This window comes from Mus musculus, chromosome 18, assembly GCF_000001635.26.
Source record: "Mus musculus strain C57BL/6J chromosome 18, GRCm38.p6 C57BL/6J".
In the NCBI taxonomy this organism is placed as follows: Eukaryota; Metazoa; Chordata; class Mammalia; order Rodentia; family Muridae; genus Mus; species Mus musculus.
Window position 1 is genome coordinate 11,875,618 of NC_000084.6, and position 26,635 is coordinate 11,902,252.

The following is a 26,635-nucleotide window of genomic DNA, read 5'->3' on the forward strand; positions in this document are numbered from 1 at the left end:
CAGGAATGTGTGTAAGTGGGTTCCGTGCAGGAAGACAGGACCTCAAGGCAGGAAGTATCCGACCCAGCTTCTTCCCGAGGTCCTGACCTGTCCACCAAGCTGGTGTTTTGTTTTCAGAGAGAACAGACTGCGGTTTTGTTCTTCCGGTCCTTTGTGCGCGCGTGTGTGGCATACTTGGATACCTCATTCCTACTAGAAACTCACTGGGTTCTCCTTAGCCTCAGTTCTCCAGGCTAAATGGCCTGCTTTCCTTTGCCCATTGACCTTTGTAAGGTCTCCATGCAAGGATGAACGAGACAGACCACTGCTCAGGGGCTGGTTACAATCACTTCCAGTCCATGTGTGCTGATACTGGAGAGTAAAGGAATTAACTGGAGTGTCACTCACCCTTGACCAGAGCAGGATGTTGGAGGTGACCTTCTTTAGTGGGATCAACTGTCCTGCTCATTAGAATCACCTGGTGGTTTAAAAAAAAAAAATCCTTCCAGCCAAGCCCAGACAAGTAAGACTCTTTGGAGGCAGGCCCAAGTGGCAGCCTTTTCAAGGGGCATTCCAACCTGTAGATCAGCTCAAGTGGGTTGGCTTAAGGTACCTTCCTCACAAGGACACAGGCCAAGGCCCAGCAGTCAACTTCTAGTACCTCTCAGCCTGGTCCTAACTCTTGGGCCCTGGATTTCCCCTCCTTGAGCAGTGCCCGCTACCTTGATGTGTCTTTCTAAGAGAGGCTCTGAGCCACCCTGGCCACATATGGCTTCTGCCTTCCTCCTCACTCTCAAAAGACACTGTTGACCAGGATGGAGACAGCAGTCACTAGGAAACCTTTCAGAATGGTCAGACCATCCTTGCCCCTGGACAGTTACTTGGATGGATGGTGGCTGTTCCTGCCCTGGAAATGGGGCAACGGCTCTCTTGAGCTTAAGATGCTTTAGGGATGCCGGCCCTGGGTCCTTCTCTTTAGGGATGCCGGCCCTGGGTCCTTCCTTCTCTTGCAGATCTGCACCCTGGTCTCCTTGTCTACTGTGTAGCCATCTTCTCTTACCCGCAGCTACTTCCTCTTATGCCCTCAATGTATGCAAATGAATTTATTAGTACATGGCCACTCTGTCCATCTCTAAGTGCTTGGGGTCTACAGTGACTTCCCTGTAGATGAGCTGTGAGTGTGTAAGCAGCAGCAGAGTAATTTGGTTCCTGTGTGTTCAGGTGTGGAGATATACTGTCATGGGTCACAGCTCCTTTCCTGCTCAGAGTCACTGTATTCAGTGTGCAGTGAGTAAGGTTTCAGGACATTAAGTGTGAACCACACTGGGGTCAATGTGGCTGGCATGGTAGGTCCTTGCTATAATTATTAGACAAGAAGAGGACCCGTAGGTGCATGTTCGGTATGTTAGTCATAAACATTTTGATTTGCTGACTTCAGCATATAATGCTTCTGCTTGCACCTTGCTGCTCTGTTACCGAATATCTGCGGTTGATAAAGTAGCATGCTATTTTGATCCAAGGCTAAGTATTCTTTCAAGTCTTGGCCAACTATGCCTATGATAAAGGGATGGTCCAGTAATGTGCTCAGCCTAGGAGACAATGCAGGGTGAAAGCAGCTGGTTAAGTTGGCTGCTGCCCCAAGCTACCTCATCCCCAGAGGCTTCCTGAGGATAGAGGGAGGAGAAAAGGTGTTACTATGTTTCTTGGAAGGATCTAGCTCTGCTTGGGGTGGTGATGAACACTGCACCGAGCTCGTGGAGCAACCCTTCTGACAGCAAACAGCTCATCTTAGGAAGCACAAGACTTTGTGCTGGTTTGCCATGGCACCGTGTTACCGTTCCTTATAAGGGTAGTCGTGGTTGTTTCTAGGTTGTGTGTGTCTATCTCAAAGAATATTCATAAATGAGGGACCATGCCCACTGATTTAAAGGAACAGGTGAACATTCAAGTTTGAGATTTTTCTTTTCCCTTTAAAGAATTGAAGCCTTAAAAGTGCCTACATGCTCAACTGTCTCTGATTCTGTCTGTGTCTGTCTCTCTGTATGTGTGTGTATCTATCTGTCTGTCTGTTTTAGTTATACTACTATAACAAACTGCCAGAAGCTAGGTGGCTTATAAAGAAGTGAAATTTGTTTTCTCACACAGAAGGCTGGAAGCCTGTAATCCACTCTGCTAACTTGGAGTTTAGATTGGTGAGAGTCTTGTTCCAGGTTATAGACATCTGGCTTTTCCATGTGTCTTCATGCGGCAGAAAGGGAATGGGAGTGATTTCTTGGGGCCTCTTTGTAAAGGCACCAGTCCATTCCCGAGGGTTCCTCCCTTGTGACCTAGTTGCCTCCCAGAGACGCGCTTCCTAATACCATTGCATTGAGTGTTAGACTTTCATTTAAGCAGAAAACAGTTAATCCTCAATAGAGTGCATGTGTGACTATACTTGTATACTTGTTCAGCTCACAAGGAAAATATCCAATGTGCTGATCTAAAAAAAGGGGGAGGCAAGAAGTTCTTGCAACAGTGTAGAAGCAGGAGTGCCACTGGGATCTGCACTTTTGTGGACCAGCCGGGCTTTGTAGGGCGAGCACCTAGAATGTGGTGGAAGAGCCTGGAGGAGTGGGGAAGCTCCTGAGTTCAGGTGGCATTTGGCCACTCTTCCTTCTGCCCCTATGAAAGGTGTTCTCAAAAGATGAAGGAGCTTGAGGGATTTCAGTGGAATTCCCCAGTGGTTCTGTGGACCCCTGTTTGAAGGTCAAGCCGCTAAAGAACAGGAGTCAAGTACAGACCAGGCCAACAGTCATATTGGTTAAGCTGGTGGGCAGATACCAGTATCTTCAGGGAATGAACCTGGCTGCAGCCTAAGTTGTATCTGCTCCTGAGTAGTGGCCACAGAGCTTGCAGGGACTTGCTAAGGGTGACTTCAGGAGGGAGGGCAGTCCTCAAGGGGCACAGTGGTTGCATCACATTCAGCAAAGCACCCCTCAGTGTTCACCCCAAAATGCTGCTCTACAAAGCAGGGCTCAGAGCATAGCAGGACTGGTTGAGACTTCTGGTATCTGTGACTTACATCTGCTTGAGGCTGTGTTGTATCTAGCAGCTGTTTAGTTGTCCACCCCTATTCATATTTTATTTCTAGCTTAAAAGCTTGGAATGGCACCAGAAATACACCACTCTTTCGCTGAAGAGATAATGGCAACACAGCAGGGCATGGAGGTGGGATGGACACCAGTTTTATAGGTGGCGAGAGTATCAGCAGGTATCTCTGCTTTTCAGGGAACCATGTTGAAGGCAAGCATGGATTTAGTTATATACAAGGTGGGCTTTGGTGTGGAAGAAACGCATATCTTGATGGGCTGAGGCACAGTAGTGCCCTTTGGGGTGACTCTGCTAGTGAGGACTGGAGGAAGAGCCACAGCTAATATAGTCAGCCTCTTTATTTTCATCTTAAAATATTTTTTATTATCTCCAATTGTGTGTATGTGTGGGAGGTGTCTACAGAGGCTGGAGACTTCAGATATCCTTTAGTCTCATGTAAGAGCTAGAAACCAAACTCAGGCTGCAAGAGCAGTTTGCACTCCCGCTGCTGAGCTGTCTTCCAGCCCAACACCTCCAATTTTAGGGATGAGAAAAATGGAGGCTCAAGAATTAAGGAGCTTTCTAAGACTCTAAAGCCTAGGTGTGCCTCTTTGCATAATTATGAGCCTTGTGGATGAGATGCAGTGGGCTGGGGTGTGCTGTCGTAATCCCAGCCTGGCATTCTGGACCAGCCAGACTTAGCACTCCTACAGGTTGAGGTTCAGCCCTTCTTTTAAGACTGTACAGGCTGGTTTTGTGTGTCAACTTGACACAGGCTGGAGTTATCACAGAGAAAGGAGCTTCAGGTGAGGAAATGCCTCCATGAGATCCAACTGTAAGGCATTTTCTCAATTAGTGAGAGGACCCGTTGTGGGTGGTGCCATCCCTGGGATGGTAGTCTTGGGTTCTATAAGAAAACAAGCTGAGCAAGTCACGGGAAGCAAGCCAGTAACATCCCTCCATGGCTTCTGCATCAACTCCTGCTTTCTGACCAGCTTGAGTTCCTTTGGTGATCAACATCAATGTAGAAGTGTAAGCTGAATAAACCCTTTCCTCCTCAACTTGCTTCTTAGTCATGATGTTTGTGCAGGAATAGAAGCCTTGATTAAGACTAACTGGGATCTTGACCCCGTATCTTAAGGGATGGTGCATATGCTTAGAGCTGCAGGATGCTGTCATAGAGGCTCCCGCAAGCTGAGTTCCTGGAGTCAGTGTTTGGATGTTCCCCTAGTGAATTGGCTACTTCTAAAATAATTTCTGTACCTTGGGTTCCCAAGTAAGATGACTGCATCTCTGACAGTTGTGCCTGGCTGTTGATGACTTGGCCATATTATGTGGATAGAAGTTCAGTGCTAACCTAACCACACGATGAAGGTCCTATATGTCACCAAGACAGTGAGGGTCATCTTAGGAAATTAGTTAATGCAATTGGCAAATGAAGATCTGAGACAACTAAAGCTAAAACAGTTTATAGTTAAAGAAAAGGTAAAAAATTAGATGTACAATGTGGGGGAAGGTGTCTTTGTATATTCCATTAACAAGCATGGTAGGCCATGTGCCCAGCAACTGTGAATCCTTGTCCTAGTGAGACCCTTTGCCTGGGGAAAAAACATGTGTAGTTCTCCTGAGGGGCAGCATCCAAGGCTGCCCTTCACATGTGTGCGTCCACATACATATGTGGGCAGACTTAGGAACATAAATGATTAAGTATCTTCCCACTCAGGAAAAGAAGGGACTGTAGGACAAAATTAAATATCCATCATTTCTTTCTTCTTCTTTTTTTTTTTTTTTTTTGTTTTGGTTTTGGTTTTGATTTTTTTGAGACAGGTTTCTCTGTATAGCCCTGGCTGTCCTGGAACTCACTTTGTAAACCAGGCTGGTCTCGAACTCAGAAGTCCACCTGCCTCTGCCTCCCGAGTGCTAAGTAAGATTAAAAGCATGCGCCACCACCGCCTGGCTCCATCATTTCTAAGTTAACAAAATTTCCCTTCCTCCTCCCTCAAATCACTGGCCGTGAAGTGGACTTCGTTTAGATAGATTTATTTAAAGTTACCACCAACTCTTCCCAGCTGCATCTTACCAGATATTTTGAGTTAACTAGGACTGGTTCTTATTTCAGCCTGGCAAAAGAAACTACATTGAGGGTTTTGGGCAGGCGGTACGCAGCTCTTCAACAACCCAGAAAAGTTATTGTTCTGCATGATCACATTGAGTATTCATTGTCTCTGGCCTCTGAGGATTCCCCTCAGAGAATCATTTGTTTCCAGTTCTCTAGAAGTATCATGGGCTCCCAGGACTAACTTTGTTAATAGTATTCGAGTGATCTTGAGGTTTTTAATGATGAGGTTTGAGGGCAGGAGGAGAGAGCTCAGGTGGTGAAGCAATTGCCATGCAAGCAAGAGGACCTGGGTTCCAGACCCAAAATCGATGTCAAAAGCTGGGCAGGCTCATGGACCTGAGAGCCAGGTGTTCATGACGTGGTGACAGGAAGATCCCCAGGGCCCGCTGGCCAGCCAGCATAGCTGGATCCATGAGCCTCCATCTAATGGACACCTTTGCCTGAAGAGAAAACAAAACAGAACAGTGTGCAGTTCTCCTGAGCAACAGCATCCAAGGCTGGCCTTCAGCCTCCACATATGTACCCATGTACACCCAAAGACAGACACAGGTACACAAGTGATAAAATATGCTTTCAAAACTGAATATTCATCAGTTCCTAGGGTCATATGATGAATATTTCAATTCTTAACAGTGCTCAGGAGCTTAACAGCTTAACTAATGCTCAGGAGATGGCTCAGTACCCCAGTGACCCTGTGTGCTATAAGCAGCGTCTCTCAGTACCCCAGTGACCCTGTGTGCTATAAGCAGCATCTCTCAGTACAGTGACCCAGTGACCCTGTGTGCTACAAGCAGCATCTCTCAGTACCCCAGTGACCCTGTGTGCTACAAGCAGCATCTCTCAGTACCCCAGTGACCCTGTGTGCTATAAGCAGCGTCTCTCAGTACCCCAGTGACCCTGTGTGCTATAAGCAGCATCTTGTAATTTCTTGTCATGTGGAGGCAACTGAAGCTTGAAACAGGTCATCCACTTGTGCAATCACCAGAGTCCCTGTCCCGGAGGGGTGTGGTCAAGATGCAGGCAAGCAAGATGAGCCTGGCGTCACTGAAGAGAGCTGTGGTCTAAATTTGTTGTGTTTCATTTTAATTTTATGTATTATTATTATGAGCAGGTAGGGCAGGGGCATAAGTGCCACCAAGGACATGTGGCTGTTAGAGTACAAATCTGTAGAGCCCATTCTCCCATCAGGGGCAGACGACCTTGAGCCCACCAAGCCATCTCACCCCCTCCCCTTTCTTCCTTTTCACGTTGCTTCATGTATATATGTGTATGCATATACATACATATTCCCAAATACATAAGTGGAGTCTGCTTGGTCTATAAAGTGCAATGTATACATATGTTTTCAGGTCTGGCTACTTGGTATTGGATACCAGTCCGTGTTCTCCTCTCTGGGGACGACATTTCTCCCACCTTCCTGCATTCTTTAGTTCCCTATAGTTCTTTGTGTAGGTAGAGTTGAGACCTCCCCCCGTCCCCCGCCCACCCCACACATATTTATTGGGGTTATGTTATGGCAGTCATGGTGGTGAGACCGTGGGTGGAGCTTCTGACATTTCTAGGAGACAGTCTCACAGCAGACTCCCTGATGGTCTGGCTCTCACAATCTTTCTGTCCCCTCTCCCACAATTTTCCCTGAGCTTTATAGTGTGTGGGGTGTTTTTTGTATCCATTGGAACTGGGCTCCACAGTTCAGCATTTTGATTGGTTGTGACTTGCTGTGGTGACTTCTGTCTGAGGCAAAGAGAAGTTTCTTTGGAGAGGAGTAAGGACCACACTTCCCTGTAGGGCTAAGGACAGATGTTTAGAGTGTAGTTAGGGATTATACTGTTGTTGTTGTTTTTTTTTTTTCTCCTGATAGTCACAGATTTACACAGTCGTTTGATCAGTTTTATTGTACACTATTAACCTCTGGTTTTTGGTCTCTAGACGTCGCCTCATCTCCCAGAGATCATCTTTGGAGACCCTGGAAGATATTGAAGAGAATGCCCCTCTCCGGAGGTAAGTTTTCCATGCTTCATGTATGTGTATGTTATAAGAGCTGTTAGTACACAGATGTGTTTTTTTTTTTTAATTCTTTTTTTTCTTTCTTTTTTATTAGATATTTTCTTTATTTACATTTCAAATGTTATCCCCGTTCCTGGTTCCCCCTCTGAGAAACCCCCTCCCCTTATCACCTACCCCTTCCCCTGCTCACCACCCCCACTCTCACTTCCTGGCCCTGGCATTCCCCACACTGGGGCATAGAGCCTTCACAGGACCAAGGGCCTTCCCTCCTATTGATGTCCAACTAGGCATCCTCTGCTACATATGCAGCTGGAGCCATGAGTCCCTCCATGTGTACTCTTTGGTTGGTGGTTTAGTCCCTGGGAGCTCTGGGGGCACTGATTATAATTCTTGATCTTCCTAATTAAATTTTAAAAAATAAACATTTGATTCCCAAGGACAAAGAATTGTCAGTGTTGAACCCCAACTCTCAAGACATGTGAAACCTAGGACACAACCCACTGATACACTGGAGCAGGCCAGTCTGCCTGCAGATTTGGTGGCTGTTTTTCTTGTGGTTGTCTTTGTGGTTGGTACCAGGAAGGCACTGTCAAGCTAAGCCTCTGAGAAAGCTAAGCGTCTTGCCCAGCCACCCTTTGCATCTTGAAAGTGGCTGTTTATGGAAGCAGGGCCCATATTAACCCTGGCATTACACAGCACTTAAGATCTTAGGCCTTACTCTCAGCAGGGAAAGCAACCAGATCTCCTTAGGAGGCGACCATGACGTCATTCCCTAGCTAGTTGCTGGGGCAACCTGGTGAAGATCATTGCAGAGGCTCCCTTGGGGTTGAAAGCATTCCATTCCATTTTCCCTACTGGATTAGCAAAGTGCTGGCCAGGCACATTTTTGGGATGACAGCAATTGCCGGAGACTGGCAGGTTTCCCTCCCTTAGTCCTGCCCTCTCCGTTGGCCCACATCTGTGCAGAGGTCCGGCCAGGCTTTCCTTGTGAAGGAGAAAATGTGCATGTTGGGTCTTCTCCCCACAGCTCTAAGCTGGCAAGGGAAAGATGTGTGGTTCAGACCTTTGAAAGCAGGAGGCGGCAGATGTTTGGGCTTCACAAGGACTATGAAGCAGACGGCAGACAAGAAGGCCCGGGGGAGGCTGGAAGCTCCTGTGACTGGCATCAGCCCTTCCCAAACCTGCATCTGTGCCCCATCTGCTTGGCTGCATTCCAAGACATAGCTCCCCCACCCCCACCCCCACCCCCACTCCCACCCCTACCCCGGGAAGTGTCACTGAGGGCAGAATGGTATCCTGAGACAGTTCCTTGCCAGTCTGAGAAACCCCAGATGGCAGGAGATTGTGAATCTAGTTACTGACACCATCAGGAAGGGCAGGGTTGGACAGGCTGGTCTCTGCTTTTGAAGTCTGTCCTGAAAGCTCCAAAGGACATAGTCTGTGAGGCCATTTCCCCAGTAGGCGCCACACTTTAGTTCAATTAAAGCACAAGGCAAGGAACTGGCTTTAGTCCAAGTAATTTGAGCATGGAGGAGGGAAAACAATGCTTTCAGGTGGCAAGAAGTGGCTTTGGCCTTAGAGCAGTAAGGTCATCTGTACGGGAGCCTCCCCTCCCCCTACCTCCACCCCCTCCCCCACCTCCACCCCCTTACCTGAGCCTCCCCTCCCCCCATCTCCAACCCTTTCCCACCTGCAGCAGACAGGGACAGACAGCAAGGACAGAGGGCAGTGAAGGCTATCTTCAGGTGCTTTCAGAAGCCAGTGTTTGCAGTTGTGTGGCAACCAGGGGTTCAAGACAGAGCTGTTGTGTCCCTAGGAGGTTAGGGGGCTAAGGGAGACTTAAGTGCTCTGTTACACTGCAGCCTCCTCTTAGAATTTACCCTGACTGGCAGCTAATTCTGCTTCAACTGGCTTCCCCCAAATCTTGGTAACAGCGTATAGTCCTGAATTTCAAAGAAAACTTGTGTAAATGTAACATCTAAAAGCAACCTTAAATCAAGATAATTTTAGAAGTCTTTATTTCTCCAAATAAACTTAAAGAACAAAACAATAAATAAAATTAAAAAAACAAACAAAATGAAACAACTTCTCCAGCCCATGAGCTGCTGCGTGAGTAAGGGCAGCCACCACCAGTCGTGATGGTCTGCATCTGATCCCTGGGACCTACGGGGCTGTCCTGGATCTCCACACAGATGCTGTGTGCCCCATGTGTGCCCCCCCTCCGTAATCAGTATGTATGCGCATATGTATATACAAGCACAAAAGTAGCAGCAACAAACAAAGGCGTTCGTATTTACTTAGAAATGTCTTGTTCCTAGGAAATGAGCTGATTAAAAGGTGCTCGTTGGGAGAGTAGGACTCGGTCGGCATCAGATAAGCCTTGCCTCTTCCACCTGTAAAACTGGAGGGCCCAAAAAAGCTGATCTCGGAAGTTTTTTTTTTTTTTTTTTTTTTTTTTTGTCCTAGTAATGGCAGGGAAATGTTCTGGGAACTGTGGGTTTGGGAGGGCCTGAGCCTAGCTTGCTTTTAAGATTAGCATGTAAAACAGTTGCCTCCAAGGTGCCTATTAAAACTTTAGCATAATTTAAGTGTATCCTCTAATCAGTGCTAACAAGGAAGAGCTAATCTGTCATTGAATTAGTTTTTAATTTAATTCTATCCCAATTTAATTTTGCATGACGCAAAGTGTATGCTTTTAAATGGGTATTTACATGGTAAGGCAGGCAGCTTTGTGAGTTGCTCCTTTGCCTAACCTGATGTCACCTGAGGCCCCATATTCCAGTTTCCTTGGCAATTGTTGCTAACACTGCTCCTAAAGCTTTGACTCCCTGGTGTTTTGGTTGAATGCTTTTTTAAAAACAGCACCACCGCCTGCCTGCTGGGTGAACCTCAGGTTAAAGAGGCATCTTTGTTAATACTGTTAACATCCTGGTAACACCATTCTCTCAAACAGCGCCTGCACACCCAGAACTCCAACAATGGGGGTATACTGAGGAGTTTGCTGCCTGCCTGGTGGTCACTGGCAGGACATTAGGACATCTTTCCTAGTCCCCTGGAGCAGGTGTGATTGGCCTGCTGGGGCCTTGGCAGTGGGTGTTGGAGCTTCCACTGTTAAAATCATTATTTCCACCATGTCCTTACCCAGCTATCACTCAGCCACGTGTGGCCTTTTTGCTGCCCTCCAGCCTACATGGCAGCCCAAGGAATGAGGATCCTTCTGTGCAGACATGGGGGTGGGGGAGGAGCCTGGGGGCCCCCCTTTGTTCTGTTACCACCTCCTTAATTTGGGAAAAGGATCCAGGGCTTATCTGATGACAGGCTGGAGAGCTCACCTCTTGAGGCCCTCTAGCTCTTGGCCTGCTTCTTCTCAGACTAGCTGAAGCAAGCTCTGGTTTGGGAGTGGGGCCCTACCCAGAACCCTCTGTTTATTTATGCTTTAAGTCTCCCTTTCTAAGCAGCAGCCTCATGCTTCTAGAACCTTCTGATAGGGCAGTAGTGATGTGTTTTAGAAAACCAGGGATATGTTTTATATAGGGTAGCATGGTGGGGTAGGAAGGGTTGCCTCAGTGGGCCCATGCTGAGGTGTTCCTCTGCACTCCCCCAGGTACCAGACATACTTCAGGTGTAGTATAGAATGGGTGTGGTACAGAATAGAGTTTATTTAGGGACATGGGAAGGGGAGTTGAGAAGGCAGAGAAAGAGGGAACAGAGGAGGACAGAGAAAGAGAAAAGAGGCGAGAAGAGGCTGGCCAGGAACATGTGGAGAGAGAGGGGAGGAGGGAAGAGATGGAGAAAGGGATGAGAGAGGGAAGGGGGTCAGAGAGAGAGAAAAGGGGCAGAGAGTCAGAGAGAGAGGGAGAGGCCGAACAGTCCTTTTATAGCAAGCCAGGCCTACCTGGCTGTTTCTAGGCAACTCTTGGGCGGAGCTTAGAAGGAATGACAACCTGCTGGAACCTTAGGTAGATAGACCTAGCTTCTGGAAACAGCATAGGGGCAGTTTGGGGCTCTGGGTTCGTGTTCCTCATGAGCCCCAGAACTAGGAAGTCTGAAGTCTAAAGAGTAGGACGGAGTGAGCGGGGCAAACTCCTCCTCTGCCTGTTCTTCAGGCAGAGCTCTGCAAGGCTTCTAAAACAAACAAACAAACAAACCAAAAAGCTAAAAACCCTCCGTTTAGAGCTATAAATTCAGAGCCTTTAATAGAAGCTGCTGTTTTAAAAAATGTAGGTACTCCCCACACACACCTTGCTCACAGCACTTGAAGTTTGCATGTGACTCTGTATACATTTGTGTGTTAAGTACATTCATTCCAATGGGTTTATGAAACACACCCATAAGTGTATATAATCACTTAATTTTCACAGTTATTAATGACAGTGGGGATTGCAAGTGTTGGTAATAACTTAATTGAGAGCGTTGTGTGACCTATAAGGCCAGGCGTCATAAATCAAGGTTATACTAATCTCCGAGTTGAAGGCTGGGAGGAGCGTGGCCCCTGCTGAAGCTTCCAACCCCATGGTAATGGACGGTGAGGAGAAATGGGGCTTATCTGCTGTGGACACAGCCCGTGGAAGGGCCTTACTAGTAAATATCACGAGAATACACATCTGCCTTGGCTTGGGCTCGCATTATTCAAATTAGGTAGTGTCTTATTTTTAAAAAATATATTGTGATCTGTACTCTACGAATGGGCTTCCAGAAAAGCTAGTGACTGATAAAAGGGTTGGTTAGGATAGATGAGATGGCCCCTCTGGAAATTGCCCTGGGGGAGGAGTAAAGACTGGGGTTGCTCTGTATAGCTAGAACCCTCCTTGTTTCCCAGTGTAGTTCCCACATGTACCTCACCCCCACCCACTACAACTTTACCTCCTGTGGAGCTATCCCCCCACTCCTCCTCCCCCTCCGTCCCCTCTGCCCCCTCTGCTCCCTGCACTGCAGCCTTAAGACGGAACTGACTGAATTCAGATGATGTCCCACCCACATCCACACCCAGAGCTCCGTGTGGCTTTGGGAACCTGCACAGAGCTTTTCCAGACCTTGAGTTTGGAAGTGTCAGGTTCCAGGCATTCACACCCTATAGTGGAAGCCGTAGTCAGGAAGGACTGAAGTAGAAGGTCAAGAAAGGACAAAACTCCAGCCCCTTCGCGGTGGGATTTTCGGCTTTGGTAGTGGTGTCTGTGTGGTTTTGTCATTTTGTAGGATTTACCAGGTTATTTCAGTAGCCCTTATCCCCAGTAAGCTCTCTTCACCTCCTGGTCTGTGGGAAGCACAGGCCAACGCTGCCTCATCCCGGGCAATTTTTTTTTTTTTTTAATTCAGGTCACTTTGGTTCAATAGATGTTTACTTATTAAAATTTATTCTGAAGTAATAAAATAAAGCAGCAACTAGCTAGGTCCTGATTCTCATTCAGATTTAAGTTGTGACTTCCCAAGTGGAGTCCGGATTGGGGCAGTTGTCCAAGGTTTTCAGGCCAAATTCCCACTGCAGAGGGAAAATGACTCAGGGCTGTTTTTAAAGTGAAATTTGCATATCCGTCCAGCTCTAAGTCTCTTCAGCTTGCCGCCTTCAGTTCTCTTTGCCTGTGTTGACTTGAGTCTTTCTTTTGGATGACGACAAAGACTGATGATGTCCTGGGGATCCATTTAGGTTATATTGTTGTAATGGAGGAAAGAGTTTTCATTAGCTAGCTTTTTAGAGACTCATAAAATATCAGAATTTTCGAGGACGTTGTCTGTTGTTAGGTTTTTAAAGCTTCCTTGCGCCGGCCGGGCTGTATGTGTTATTAGCACCCACCCCACTCCTGCAGCCTCTGGGTGACTCAAGCCACTTGTCTGCTCTTTCCTCCTGTCTTTGTGTGGAGATGTCTCAGTTGTCCAGTGGTGGCTGATAGTATTTTTTAAATGACCTTTTTTGTTTATTCATTTTCTTTTCTTTTTCTTTTTTTCAGATGTCGAACACTCTCAGGTTCTCCCAGACCAAAGAATTTCAAGAAAATTCATTTTATCAAGAATATGCGACAGCACGATACCAAGAATGGCAGGTACTACTGCAGCACAGAGCTGCTGAGGCCGCTGGGGACGGGGCAGAGGGAGGAGGTGACCAGGAAGGCAGGTACCACTCCAGCACGGAGCTGCCAGGGCCCCTGAGAGGGAGGCCAGAGTTGAGCAGGGCTAAACCTAAACTTTCAGAGCAGATTGCACCCACCCCAGGCATCTCCACCCGACATCTCTGGAATCACCCAGGGGAATCTGGAGAATCCATGTTCTAAAGGCCAGAACTATGTGTTGGATAGGCCCAAGTACATCTTAAAGAAAACAGTGTCCAGACAAACAGTTGCTTTCGTTTGGTTTTCAGCTTTGTTGAACTTGGTTTCCTTGTTCTTTCTGGGCTGGCCAGTAAAGGCTGCCAGGAATGTGCCTGAACTTGGTTTTGGCAGTGGCGTAGGTGAGTCTTTAGGAGTGCAGACTCTGGACTTGGGCTCTTTCTGGGTCTGTTGGAAAGCTTTCTCCATCCATTCACCGAGTAGCAATTATGGTTGAAAGAATACAACACCCTAAATAATAGGTCTCTGCAGAGGATAAGCTTGGAGTAGTTGTCCGCATGCCTGTGATAGGATGGCTGACGTCCATTCATCTGAGGCCTGTGATGTCCACTGATGCTCTCCCCGCCCCTTAGCGATGGCTCCTCTTAGCTGACATGCCATCCCAAAGCAGAGGGCCAGGCCCACCTCATTTGATTTGATTTGTAGAAGGCTGCATGGTCTCACTAACACTCCAATTCTTACAAAATGAAATTGCTAAGCAGATTCTCAGAGAGGCTCAATAAAGCCCAGTATTCCTGTGATTCTGAGGGTAGAAAATACATTTTACATCTTGTGGAATAGCACTAAGGAGTGCGTTTTTAAAGGCCTGCTTTCTTGAGGTGTATACCTGCTCTTTTGAGCCTTGTCAGGAGAAGGAACATAGTTTTATAACGATTATGATGGTTCCAGAACAGCACAGTTGAGGTAGCAAACACTGTCTGCAGTCTTAGAGTGGATGCTCCCACCACGGCTCCCCAGCCAGGGTCACTGGTCACTCTGAGTATTTGCTTTCACTCTGTCCTCCCTGGCTCCCTGTCACTTCAGTGTGCCACATTCATCTAATCACCATTTTTGTTTTCTTTGATCCTGTTTCTACTACCATTTTTAGTCTTTATTTAATTTTGATGTTTTGTCCTGTTTTTTTTTGTTGTTGTTGTTGTTGTTTGTTTGTTTGTTTTTTCGAGACAGGGTTTCTCTGTATAGCCCTGGCTGTCCTGGAACTCACTTTGTAGACCAGGCTGGCCTCGAACTCAGAAATCCACCTGCCTCTGCCTCCCAAGTGCTGGGATTAATGTCCTGTTATTTTTTAACCATAACATAAACACAAAAAGGCTACAGTTCCCCCCAAAAGATCAATGGCAAAGCCAAAGAGGCGAATCTAATTAATAGGATTCCACTTCCAGCCCTGACCATTCAAGCACAGTATTGTAGGTTCCCGGATGTGGTTAGGCATCAAGAGGGCGTAGCGTAGCTAATAGATGATCTAATATACGGTGTGGAGCCGCCCCCTGCCCCGCCCCCACCTAGGAACCAGAGGAACATTTATGGTCCAGGGAGACTGCAGGATCAGAAGTTCTTATCGTGAGTGATGAGCTAGTATCAGGAGACTCAGCTTCCCTGAAGATCTGAGATGGGTGGTAATGGTGAACATCAGAGCTGTAAGAACCGCAGGCTGTAGGCGTGCTTGCTCTACCTGCCCAGGTGAGCCCAGCAGAAGGCCCGAGGTTCCTTGTCTCCCTGGGATTTATCAGTAAGAGTGGATAGATTGTCCTATGGGAAACAAAACTGAAAAGCAATGTAGGAAGAAAATTGGATTTCTGAGGTAGGAGAGGGAAACTGGTTGGGGGTTGAGGAATGGGAGGAGGTAGGCTGGCCCTTCAGAAATCAGAGCAGCACCTTTGCCTGGCTGCAGGGAGCACAGCAGAGTAGCTGTACCCAGACACGGAGGTAAGCTGCAGGCCCAGCCTACTGGGTTGAGGGATCTCTAGTCATGTGCTCTGAGGGAGGGATCTGTGTGGTGGCTGAGGTTTTGGTGCCCCTGCCTCAGGAGAAGGATGAGTGTTTGACTCAGGCAGACTCCCACCTGGGCTATATTGATCACTGTTCCAACATGGATGCATGGCAGGTGCCTGCTCATTGCTGCACATATTTCCCAGGCCTCCTAGTGACTTCCCGTAAGTGCACAGCCTAGTTTCTCAGTCTACAGACTGAGCCCTGGCCAATAAGACTAAGCTAGCAATAAGTTTGAAACATAATTTTGAAACAGAAGTAAGAGAAAGGCACCCCAAAACTGAGAAGTGTATATAGTGGAGCCAATATTGTAGCATCAGAAAACAAAGCAGCCACAACAAACAAGCATAAGACCTGAACTGACCTCATAGTTTGTAGCATCCACTGCCGCTGAGGAACAGCACCCCTCTGTGACACCGATGGACCTAGCTGGCCTGGGAGGGAGTCGGAAGCACCTTGCGATTACCATGATGGCTTCACATTTGAATTCTGATAAATTCTGTGAGAGGTTTTTGTGTAAGGCAAAAGTGCAGAAGGAAACAGAGCTGAGCCTCTTCTTGCAACTGTTCAGGCTAAAAAGGACTGTCCCCTGACACAGATCACAGGCCAGCCTCTGAGAGGCGAGGAAGCCATGAGCCCTCACCTGACCCCGCAGGTGCTTGTCCCTGGAAGCTGGGTGAACTGTGAGGGGGCCTGTTGTTCTAGTCTCTCTCACATAGGAGAAAGGTTTGTGCTTCGGCCCTGGGCAGAGGGGGTCATTTTGGGTTTAGAATAGGAAGAACCCCAGACTATACAGTGTGGACTCCTGCGGCAGGTACTATGTTGCCGAGGAGTTGGTGAAGCTGCACCTATGAGGAGCTGGGACTGAGTACTTTGTGGGTGCCAGGCTTGAAGAGATGAATGTTTTGTTTTATTAACTCAAACTCAACAGGTAACGCGGAATGGCTGCACACAGCTTAATCCCGGCATCCAGGAGGCAGAGGCAGGTGGATGGATCTCTTTGAGTGCCAGGCCAGTCAGGGCAACATAGTAAAACCTCAAAAACCAAGAACTTCAATAGCTAGCTGTATGTGGTGCTGCATGCCTGTAATCTCAGCATTAGGGAGGGAGGGTGAGAGATTCACAAGTTTGAGGCCAGCCTGAGCTATGTAGGAGTCCCTGTCACAGAGACCAAGGACTGCAAATATGGCTTATTGGTATAGTGTTTGCCTAGCATATACGAGGCCCTGAGTTTGAGGCCCAGCACTGGGAAAAAAATAATAACCCCCATTATTTGTTGAACACAAGAGTATAGGTGACTTTTGAATGAGTTGTAGTCCTCAGCTCTAGAAATCATGGAATGAAAAGAGTAAGAAATCCAAATACTCAGGGTGGGGCTGGAGCTTGGATCCAGAGCACTTGCCTAACACATATGGCCATGACTGCAAAGAGCAGAAAAGTAACCCAAAAAATGATGTTAAATGGAGGTCATCACTCTTTTGTTTGCGATAAGCAGAATAATGTCTGGCCACCAGGGTGTCTGTCCCCTACCTCTACAGCTCCATCACAGACAGCTGCACCACAGACAGCTGCATATAGACAGCTGCATCACCGACAGCTGCGTCACAGACAGCTCCATCACAGACAGCTGCATCACAGACAGCTGCATCACAGACAGCTGCATCACAGACAGCTGCGTCACAGACAGCTGCATCACAGACAGCTGCATCAGACAGCTGTGTCACAGACAGCTGCATCACAGACAGCTCAGCTCCATCACAGACAGCTGCATCACAGACAGCTGTGTCACAGACAGCTGCATCACAGACAGCTCAGCTCCATCACAGACAGCTGCACCACAGACAGCTGCATCACAGACAGCTCAGCTCCATCACAGACAGCTGCACCACAGACAGCTGCATCACAGACAGCTGCGTCACAGACAGCTGCATCACAGACAGCTGCGTCACAGACAGCTCCACCACAGACAGCTCCATCACAGACAGCTGCACCACAGACAGCTGCATACAGACAGCTGTGTCACAGGCAGCTGCATCACAGACAGCCGCGTCACAGTCAGCTGGATACAGACAGCCGCATCACAGTCAGCTGGATACCGACAGCTGCATCACAGACAGCTGCGTCACAGACAGCTGGATACCGACAGCTGCATCACAGACAGCTGCGTCACAGTCAGCTGGATACAGACAGCTCGTCACAGTCAGCTGGATACAGACAGCCGCATCACAGACAGCCGCGTCACAGTCAGCTGAATACCAACAGCTGCATCACAGATAGCTGCGTCAGACATCTCTGTCACAGACAGCTCTATCACCGACAGCTGTGTCACAGGAGGCTTTGACACTGCTATTAAGCCCTCCTTCAAATTGGAGGTGATGACCTTTACAATCAAAGTCTTTCAGGGTGGAGGAGGGGAGTAGGATGATGAGATGTGACATCATTTGCTTTGGTTGGGCCAAAAGTCAAGCGGCTATAAAAGACCATCAAACCAGTTCTCCCCTGAGCTTCCAGAGGAAACTAGCTCTGTGAAACCTGCAGACTGTTAGAGTCCTGACCGCTAGAATCAAAGACAATAAATTTGTGTTGCTTTAAGCGACCAACGGTTACCAAGGGTGCTAGGAGAAGAAGGCACTGGGTAATCCCAGTTAGAGCAAACACTGAAAGGAAGGAGGCGGTGTTGCACACAGCCAGGTCTGACTGTGGAGCGCTTCCTCTTCACTCTGAGAAAGGTGGGAGCTGGCAGTCCACACACTGCACCAAGCAGGTCACGGCAGGGTGGGTGAAAGTCACAGCTACCCTAGCCATTTCAGTGAGCTCCAGGTTCGGTGAGAAACCCTGCTCAGAAGATAAGGTGGGGAGTGACTGAGACAGACAGCTTCTGGCCTCTACAGGTGTACACACATCACACGCTCCAAGAAGAAGAGCAGAAGAAAGAGGAGGAGGAAAACTGGGACTCTTGCACATGCTAGATGGAACTGTGAAACGATCTTCTTGCCATGCGAAACAAACACAAGTTGCTCAGAACAGCAGCTTACCAAGGAGTTGTAATAGACAGCAAGGTATATACTTAGAGGAATTAAAAAGGATCTAACAGGCATGTGTACACCAGTACAGCTTTCTTCATGGTAAGCAAGAACTGGAAAGAACCAGTCCAGGAAAGAGTAGAAAATCAAGTATGGTTATTTATACACACAAAGAGCCATCCAGCCATGATGGGAAGCCACACTGGTACGCGGTGCAACCATCATGAACCTTAAGAGAAGCTGTGGTGTGAACATTGAGCCAGACACAAAGGTCAGATGCTATAGAGCCACGTTTGTATGAAATATGTAACGAATCAAGACAAACAGAAAATGAGCATAGTGGGGGTTCCAGGGAGAGGGTGCAAGATTTGGGGTGATGGAGAAGGTGTGATGTGCGCACACATGATGACTGGACCCAGTCACCCCAAGGTATACTGACAAACTGTAATGGCATGCTTTACCTTTTACGTATATTTTGCTAAAATAAAACACTATCAACAGGGACAGGGCTTTAAAAGCCATTCTCAGAAGATGGGAAGGGATAATGACCATGTCGGATTGACGGCACAAGGTCAGTGAAGGTCACCGCCGACCTACTTATGGCCTCTTCAAATAGAACTGGAAAGCATAGAAACAAAGCAGTGTGCCAGCCACACAGTAGGTGCTCACTCACCCTGAATTCTAAGTGGAGTTGCATCTGCAGGAATAGATCCTGGGGATGGAAAGAATTAGCAAGATGAAGTGATCTCTGGCCGGCACATCACAAAGACTTTTTTTTTTTTTTTTTTTTAAGTTCTAAGCCTAATGCCAGGCAAATGCTGCCTTAAAGTCAAAAGGAGTCTATGGCAGAGAGTAAATTTTAATTACCAACCCAACAAGCCTCAGGCTGCTTGCTGGCAGAGATGAGGAACAGATGGGGGCGGGGGCTTTAGAAGAGAGGTTGCTAGCCGTCCATATGAGTCCACTGAGGAGAAGTCTTCTTAAATTAGCTTCATTTCCTCATTGATGGAATAACTAGGTTAGTAAATTAAGAGACTGCTGTAGACATTACATTTCTTGATTTCAGCAAAATGTTAGGCTGTTCTTCATTAAGCAGATCCCAGTGGATAGAATGGAAGGAGGGCTGAGATGGTAGAGCCTGAGACTGGACAATGACTTCGGTCTGCTGGCTGATCCCTTAGCCAAAGGGGACTGGAGTAGAATAGGGTGTGTGGAGAACAGAGAATGTCTGGTACAGGTGGGAACCGAGGTATGATTGCTCTGTCAGCTGGAAGTGCTGGGCCTGGTTCACTGAGATTTAACTTATCAAGAATAAATGTGATTTAGATTGACGATCAGTTAGGAGACAGCAGAGATGTCATCAGCATTAAGATGGCCAGAATGGCCGGGCGTGGTGGTCCACGCCTTTAATCCCAGCACTTGGGAGGCAGAGGCAGGCGGATTAAAGAGTTCGAGGCCAGCATGGTCTACAGAGTGAGTTCCAGGACAGCCAGGACTACACAAAGAAATCCTGTCTCAAAAAAACAAAAAACAAAAAAGGCCAGAATGTGGACTTAAACATAGTGTGGCTAAGTTAACATGCCCTTGTGGAAAGCTAACCGTGAGACATCCATGGCTTTTGTACCCAATTATAGTCACATGGTTAGTGTCAGGAGTGTCATGTCCTACTTAGGATGGTAGGATTGCAACAGCGTGGCCCCTTAGTGGCTGGCTACCTGGAAGAAGCCGCCACATGTGCTGGGATTCCAGCTGCACTTGTAGGATTCTGCTTGTTTTCTTTGTCATGGTCCTTAGTCTGTTCTGGACTTTGTTTTGATCACCTTGTTCTTATGTGTTGACTTAAACTTGTTTTTCTCAATCCTTGATCATTCACTGATCATTTTTAAAGATGGGAGTAAGAGTGCTTGTATGATAAACATGAGAGCCTGGGTCAGTCCCCGGAACCCATGTAAAATTCATGTATGGTTATTCCTAGCTACACTCCTAACGCTGTGGGGGAGAGACCTCAGTGACTGGCGCCTACTCAGACAGAGGGTCTCTGGTACAGTGAGATACCCTTTATCCCTCAAGGGAATAAAGCCAAGAGTGCTAATGACATTTGACATCCTCTGTTCTTGGCATATGCATTCTATGCTCACATGCACGCACACACACACACATACAGAATGGGGGCTCAGTGGAGATCTTTCCCACTCTTTCCCGTGACATGCTATCTTACATGCTTTCCACTCCCGCCCCTCCCTTCAGTAGATGAAATACGTTTTACAGCCAGGTGATGGAGTTGAAATTCCACCTCCTTTGTCTAGCTAGCAGCTTATTGACTACATGCACGCAGTGGTGAATGTGTACAGGCCCTTCAGCGCGTCCTGTGGGCACCTGTTCTGTGTGGGTCTTAGAGAACGCATCCATGAACAAAACAACAGTCCTGCTTCCAAGAGTCGGAGACTGAGAGAGACGGATGATGAATGAGCTGGTTCATGCAGGAGATACAGGATAGAAAAGCTGAAGGCACAGACTGGTGAGCAGGAGAACATGGGGTGATGCTGAGGGCCTGCGGAAGGTCTGCAGTGGAGGAGTGCAGGCTGTAAGGGAACCAGCCCTGTGACACTCCGGGAGGATAGGAGGATGGAGGGCCAAACATCCAGGGTGTATTTGAGGAACTGCAGGAAAGACATTGAGTCAGGGCAGAGTGAAAAAGGAGAGAGGAAGAGGGACTGAACCCTGAGCAACTGTACAGTCACTCAGGCCAACCACAAATGAAGGACAAAGCATTGTGGGACACTTAGGGTAACTTTTGTAGTAAACTACAAAATGGATACATATGGTCTCTTTAGAATTCACTTTGATGCAAAGTTAAAAAATGACTCAAGATTGTAAAAAGCCATCCACAAACATGGTGACAGACCTTTGTGGAGAAAGAGAGGTGGCCAGCTGCCCTGTGCTATGCGACCTGAACACCCTGGGGTGGGTTGGTTGCCAAGAGGAGCCTCCAATCATCACTAATTCCAGTCTTCACCAAGAGTGTGCTGTGCACAAGGGGAGAAAGCTGAACATTAGTCTGTCATCAGGCATAGATACATTGGGGATAATGTGCTCACAGAGCCTCTGAGGAGCAAGGCTACCTGGGACCTCCCTGAGAGCTCATTGCTGGGCAGGTGGACCTGAGCCATCAATGACAGGCTCCCCATGCTGAGCATGAAAACTGACGGCAGACAGTAGCTGGCATGACGCTTCTCACGGGCAGCTCTGTTAGGAAAGCTAAGCTCTTCCCTCTTGGTACTTTGGAGCACTGAGCTGGCTGGCTGTGAACGCCTACCTGGTACCTGGGAGAGCTGCTGCCTGAAGATGTCACCTCCCAGACTCATTTCCTGGTGAACCCGTGAGGAGCTGCTGCCTCCTGTGGGAGGAGCTGCCAAAGCCATGTAAAGGCCTCTGGATGGGAGGGGTAAGGAATGAGGCTGTTGTCTTCTCTATAGAGTGTGAACTCCAAGAAGAAAAAAAAAAAGACACAGGATTTCAGCTCCTTTTGTCAGCTTCTTTTTTATTTTCTTTGATTTAAATTTTATTGCATTATGATGAGAAAAGACACATAATTTCTAATTTATCTGGATTTGTTAACATTTAAAAACATATTTTGAGTAAATAGACTTACATCACATTCTTCTTTCCCTTTTGTACCCCAACCCCTCCCGAAGAGCCCTTTTCCTCTTCAAAACCTGTAAGCTGACAGGAAAACCGGAGCTGAAATGACGCTATGACTTCTTTTTTTTTTTTTTTTTTTTTTTTTTGGTTTTTCGAGATAGGGTTTCTCTGTGTAGCCTGGCTGTCCTGGAACTCACTCTGTAGACCAGGCTGGCCTTAAACTCAGAAATCTGCCTGCCTCTGCCTCCCGAGTGCTGGGATTAAAGGCGAGCGCCAACACGCCCGGCTCTGTGTCGTCTTCTTTTGGACCAGAAATATTTAGAGGGCAAGGGGCAGCAGGGTCAGAAGGACATGAAGACCTGGCTTGTGACCTCTTCACCCGTAATCCCTCAGACTAATACAGTTTGAGTTAGAGGAAATGGCACATTTCAGAAACTACACTCGATCGATCAAACCACCTCAAAGCAGACAGGTGCTGTCACAAGATGGAACAAGAGCGCGTGCAGGTTTACTCACTTAGCTCTTCTCAGAGTTTAGTGTTCATGACTAGACAGAGTCTCACTGTCACACGGGGCCTGTGCGTGCTGTCCTCAGTGAAGTCCAGGGAGACAGTAAGTGAGCTCCAGCCTAGAGGACCCCCCAGAAGTCCCCCTGCACTACCCAGGCTCCCAGGGTGCTGTGTCCACCTCCAGTGCTAGTGAGGGAGGAAAGACCCTTGCTGACAGGCTGTGGCCAGAATGCAGATGGCTACGGGATCAACCCCACATGCACTAGGCTTACAATGATTTAAAAAAAACAAAACCAAAAAAACCCCCAAGAATTGTATTTTTTTAAATTTATTTTTTGTTTAGCACGTAGGTCCTCTGAATGTGGTGAGGACAGGATGCCTGCAGTCCTATTGCTTGAATGGCTTAAGGCGGAAAGATCACCAAGCCCCATGTCCCCAGCTTGTCTTTAAAACTCCCTCAACACACAAACCCGTTCAGAAGCCCGGCACAGAGACGCACGCCTACTTGCCAGGGTGAGGGAGGAGGAGGAGGAGGAGGAGGAGGATCGTTGGAGACAGCTTGGGCAACATGGCAGGACCCTGTCCCCAGTGAACACAACCAGTCTAAAAAGAAGCACAGAAGCCACACTAGCCTTCCCTGTGGGGTGTGTGTGTGTGTGTGTGTGTGTACATGAATGTGTGTGAGTGTATAAGTGCACATGTGGGTGAATAAGTGTGACTTGTGTGAATATGTGTGTTAGTGTGACTGTATGTATGAGTGTGTGAGTGTGACTATATGTGAGTATGAGTGTGTGACTGTGAGTGTATGTGAGTGAGTGTGACTGTGTGTGAGTGTGTATGAGTAGTACTGTGTGACTGTATGAGTGTGACTGTATGTGAGTGTATGTGTGACTATGTATGAGAATGTATGAGTGTGACTGTGTGTGAGTATGTATGAGTGTGAGTGTGACTGTGTATGTGAGCATGAGTGTGTGACTGTGTGTGAGTATATATGAGTGAGTATGACTGTGTGTAAGTGTGTCTGTATGTGAGTATGAGTATGAGTGTGTGTGTGTGTGTGTGTGTGTGTGTGTGTGTGTGTGTGTGTGTATGACTGTATGTGACTGTGTGTGAGTGTGACTGTGTATGTGAGTGTGTGTGAGTGTGCTGCCGTTCTATCTGTCTTTGGCCTGCAGGTCCTTCCTGGTTGCTCTTCTCAGCTAGAAATGTATAGGAAATAAGAAAAGTCAGAGGAAAGGGTTAGAGCTGGGAATCGGTTCCCTCTGAACCAGATCTTCCCGGAGGGGATCCCATTTGTTGTTTGCATAGCCCTGCTCTGTGCCCTTCCACTAGGAGAGTCAGTTTGTGCAGCCCAGGCTGACTCCAAACTCAGACTCTCCCGCTTCACCCTAGTGCCAGGATCCTAGGTGAGGGGATATTCGTTCTCTGCTTGGTGTCTGGATGGCCGGGGGCTGGGGGAGGCTTGACCTTACTACGGCCAGTGGAATCACTTTGGAGGAAAAAATATACTTACTTCTGGCCAGCAGCTTCAGGCCAGAGCCACACTCACTGAGGCTCCAGTGCTGTCCTGGAAGCTCGGCAGGCTTCCTAGGAAACTTCCTAACTTCTAGGCCTAACTTCTCCAATCTGCACTTGTGGGCCCCCTATTTATATGCTAACATCCTGATCCCCATACCTCAGGATGTGAGCTCCTTTGGAAATGAAGTCATCGCCTGTGTAATTGGGTAAACTGAGGTCATATGGATGAGAACTCAAAATGATCCTCCTCCTCAGCCTATAAAATGCTGAGACTACAGTTTATTTTTGTAGTCTTTACTGGGCAAGTATAACCAGAAACCATGCGTACAGGGGGTGGAAACAGACTTGGGCATCCATAACTGAGTGTTGGCATGTCCAGCTCGGTGTGGGTGGGGGCAGCCTTCCAGCCAACTGTGCAGTAAGTGAAATGCTGTGGCGGGGAGTCAGGTAGTGGAGGGCAGGGGGCAGGATTGGTTGATCCTAATCTCTTTTTATCTCTTTGTCTTCTTTACCCCCACTCAGGCCACTCCCTCCACTAGCCAGACCTTTCCATTGTAAACTGATCGCGCCTACCCTTACCCTTAGGCCACTACCTTCAGTCTAGTGTGGATGTGCCTCCCTGTGCTTGCCTGTCACAGAATGCTGCCTGTGTAAACTTTGCAGAGATAGGGCTCTTGCTGTATCAGATCCCCAATGCTTAGTGAAGTGTCTGGCATTGAAGGTGTGCATCTATGGAGGGGTGGCTTATCCCCAATGCTCAGTGAAGTGTCTGGCATTGAAGGTGTGCATCTATGGAGGGGTGGCTTGGGGGAGAACAGAGGATTGTGTAGCTTGTTTTCCAGAAATCTCCTGCCCCCCTAATTAGATGGGGGGGGGGGTGCTAATTAAAAGGCAAGATAAGTTTCAGCTCCCTAGCATGTAATAAGAGCCTGGTCTGTGGCAGGAGTTATTAGGAGTGTGGGGTGTGGCAGTCTGGAACCGGTAGACTACTTAGCACAGGTCTTCAGTGAGCCAGTCTACTCAAACTGAACCAGCTGGCTTTCAGCCCCTGGGTTCCTGAGGTCCTTGTAGCTCAACATTTCCAGTCATTCACCTAGATTCGTTATTCTTGCCTGCTAGAATCCTGTGCTCCTCTATAGCCTGACCCAGGTACCAAAAGCTTATACCAGGCTAGCTCTGCCTGCCACAGGCTGGGTTCCAGCACCCTTTTCTCGGGGCTTCTCTTTCCTGCCAATTCCCCACACAGAGACAGTCTCTATCCCATTTCTGGGTGGAAGGGAACATCCTTTGTGAAGAATGTTCTTGGAAGCCCCACAAATTTCTGCTTTGCCATTGTACTCAGATGCAGCCCATCCAACCAGAGGGGGCTGGAATATTCTGAAGGAGGGACTCTCCTCCCAGTGGCTGGCGAGTGTGTAAACAGGGCATACAAGAACATTTTCTTTTTGTTGTTGGCAGTTTTCATTCAACACTCATTATGTAATCACCAGCTTCAGGCTTAGGAGAAAGCAGTCAAGTCTTTCTTCTCCCTGCTTTTAATTGAGCTTTGTAAGAAGAGGAAAGAGCCAGCGTGGGAAAGATGGTGTAATCAGGACAGGGAAGAGTGGGGTTTCCAGATACTATGCTGGTCTTTTGACCCCTGATGTCACTCTTCAATGCTTTGTGTCTCGTCTGGGTACAGCAAGTGTAGTGTGCACGCACAGAAAGAATACAACCAAACGCTGGCTGTATTCGTTTTCTGGGCTGCCTTGCAAAGCGCCCAGAGCTGGGTGGTTAAAACAACACAGTAGGTTTCTGTTATCTCTGGAGTCTTGGCTTGCGGAACCTTGTTCTCCCTGAAGGCTCTAGGGAGAACTATCCCTTCCCTCCTTCACCATCAGCGGCTGGCAGCAGCCTGAGCCATCTTGGTCCTTAGCAGCAGCATGATCTCTTCCTCTGTGAGTATCTAGGTGTCTACAGATCAGTCTTTCCTTGTAAAGACATCACATCCTGGACTCCACCCACTTTAATGTATCATCCCATCCTAAAGTCCCTGCTGCCACCCAAGGCTGTCTCCACGGTGATGGCGGCTGGGATTTGCCCAGGGTACCACCATCATCAGTGTTTTCTCTCGCCTCTCAGGTGTGGAAAGGTGAGTTTGGAACATGTTTCTGCACATGCCCAGTTCTCGCCATGGACCCTGGACTTGCACGTCCCTGAACTGCCCCATTGTTACACGTGTAATATTTGTTTCTTTTACTCCATTAAGCTCCTTGATCATTTTAAATATCTTTGTGGGATATTTCTGCTATTATGGAATAAGGATGACATTTCTCAAGACCAACAGACTCCTCGGGGCAGGAAATGGACAAGAAGAGCAGAGCACGTGAAGATCCTGGGTGGTGTTATACAAGGCCACCATCGCTGGACTGAGGGTGTGAAAGCAGATTCTGTGAAAAAGGGTGTCTATGAAACATTTGTGCTTACAAGTGGCAAGATTCCCTGAGTGGCTGCGCTTTCCTGAGAGCATAGAAACGATCTTCTGTGGACAAGAAACTCAGGCCTGTTGAGCTGCTGGGCAAGCTCTGAGCTGCCTGAAGGTTTTAGAAAATGTTCTGTCCATAGGCAGCATGGCCCCAGCCCTAGGGAGCTTTTCTTTAACTATTTCATGCTTTCCTCTGGCAGATGTTTGCATGAAAAC

At 47.8% G+C, this 26,635-nt stretch overlaps 1 protein-coding gene across 2 annotated transcripts in view; it reads left to right on the forward strand.

The window, feature by feature from the left end:
* The window catches only part of Cables1 (CDK5 and Abl enzyme substrate 1), a 106,354-nt gene that overhangs the window by 36,344 nt on the left and 43,375 nt on the right, over positions 1 to 26,635 (forward strand). For both annotated transcript variants that reach the window (NM_001146287.1, NM_022021.2), the window contains exons 2-3: positions 7,097 to 7,168; positions 13,120 to 13,212. In NM_001146287.1, coding sequence (NP_001139759.1) covers positions 7,097 to 7,168; positions 13,120 to 13,212 — 165 coding nt within the window. The remainder of the gene's footprint in view (positions 1 to 7,096; positions 7,169 to 13,119; positions 13,213 to 26,635) is intronic.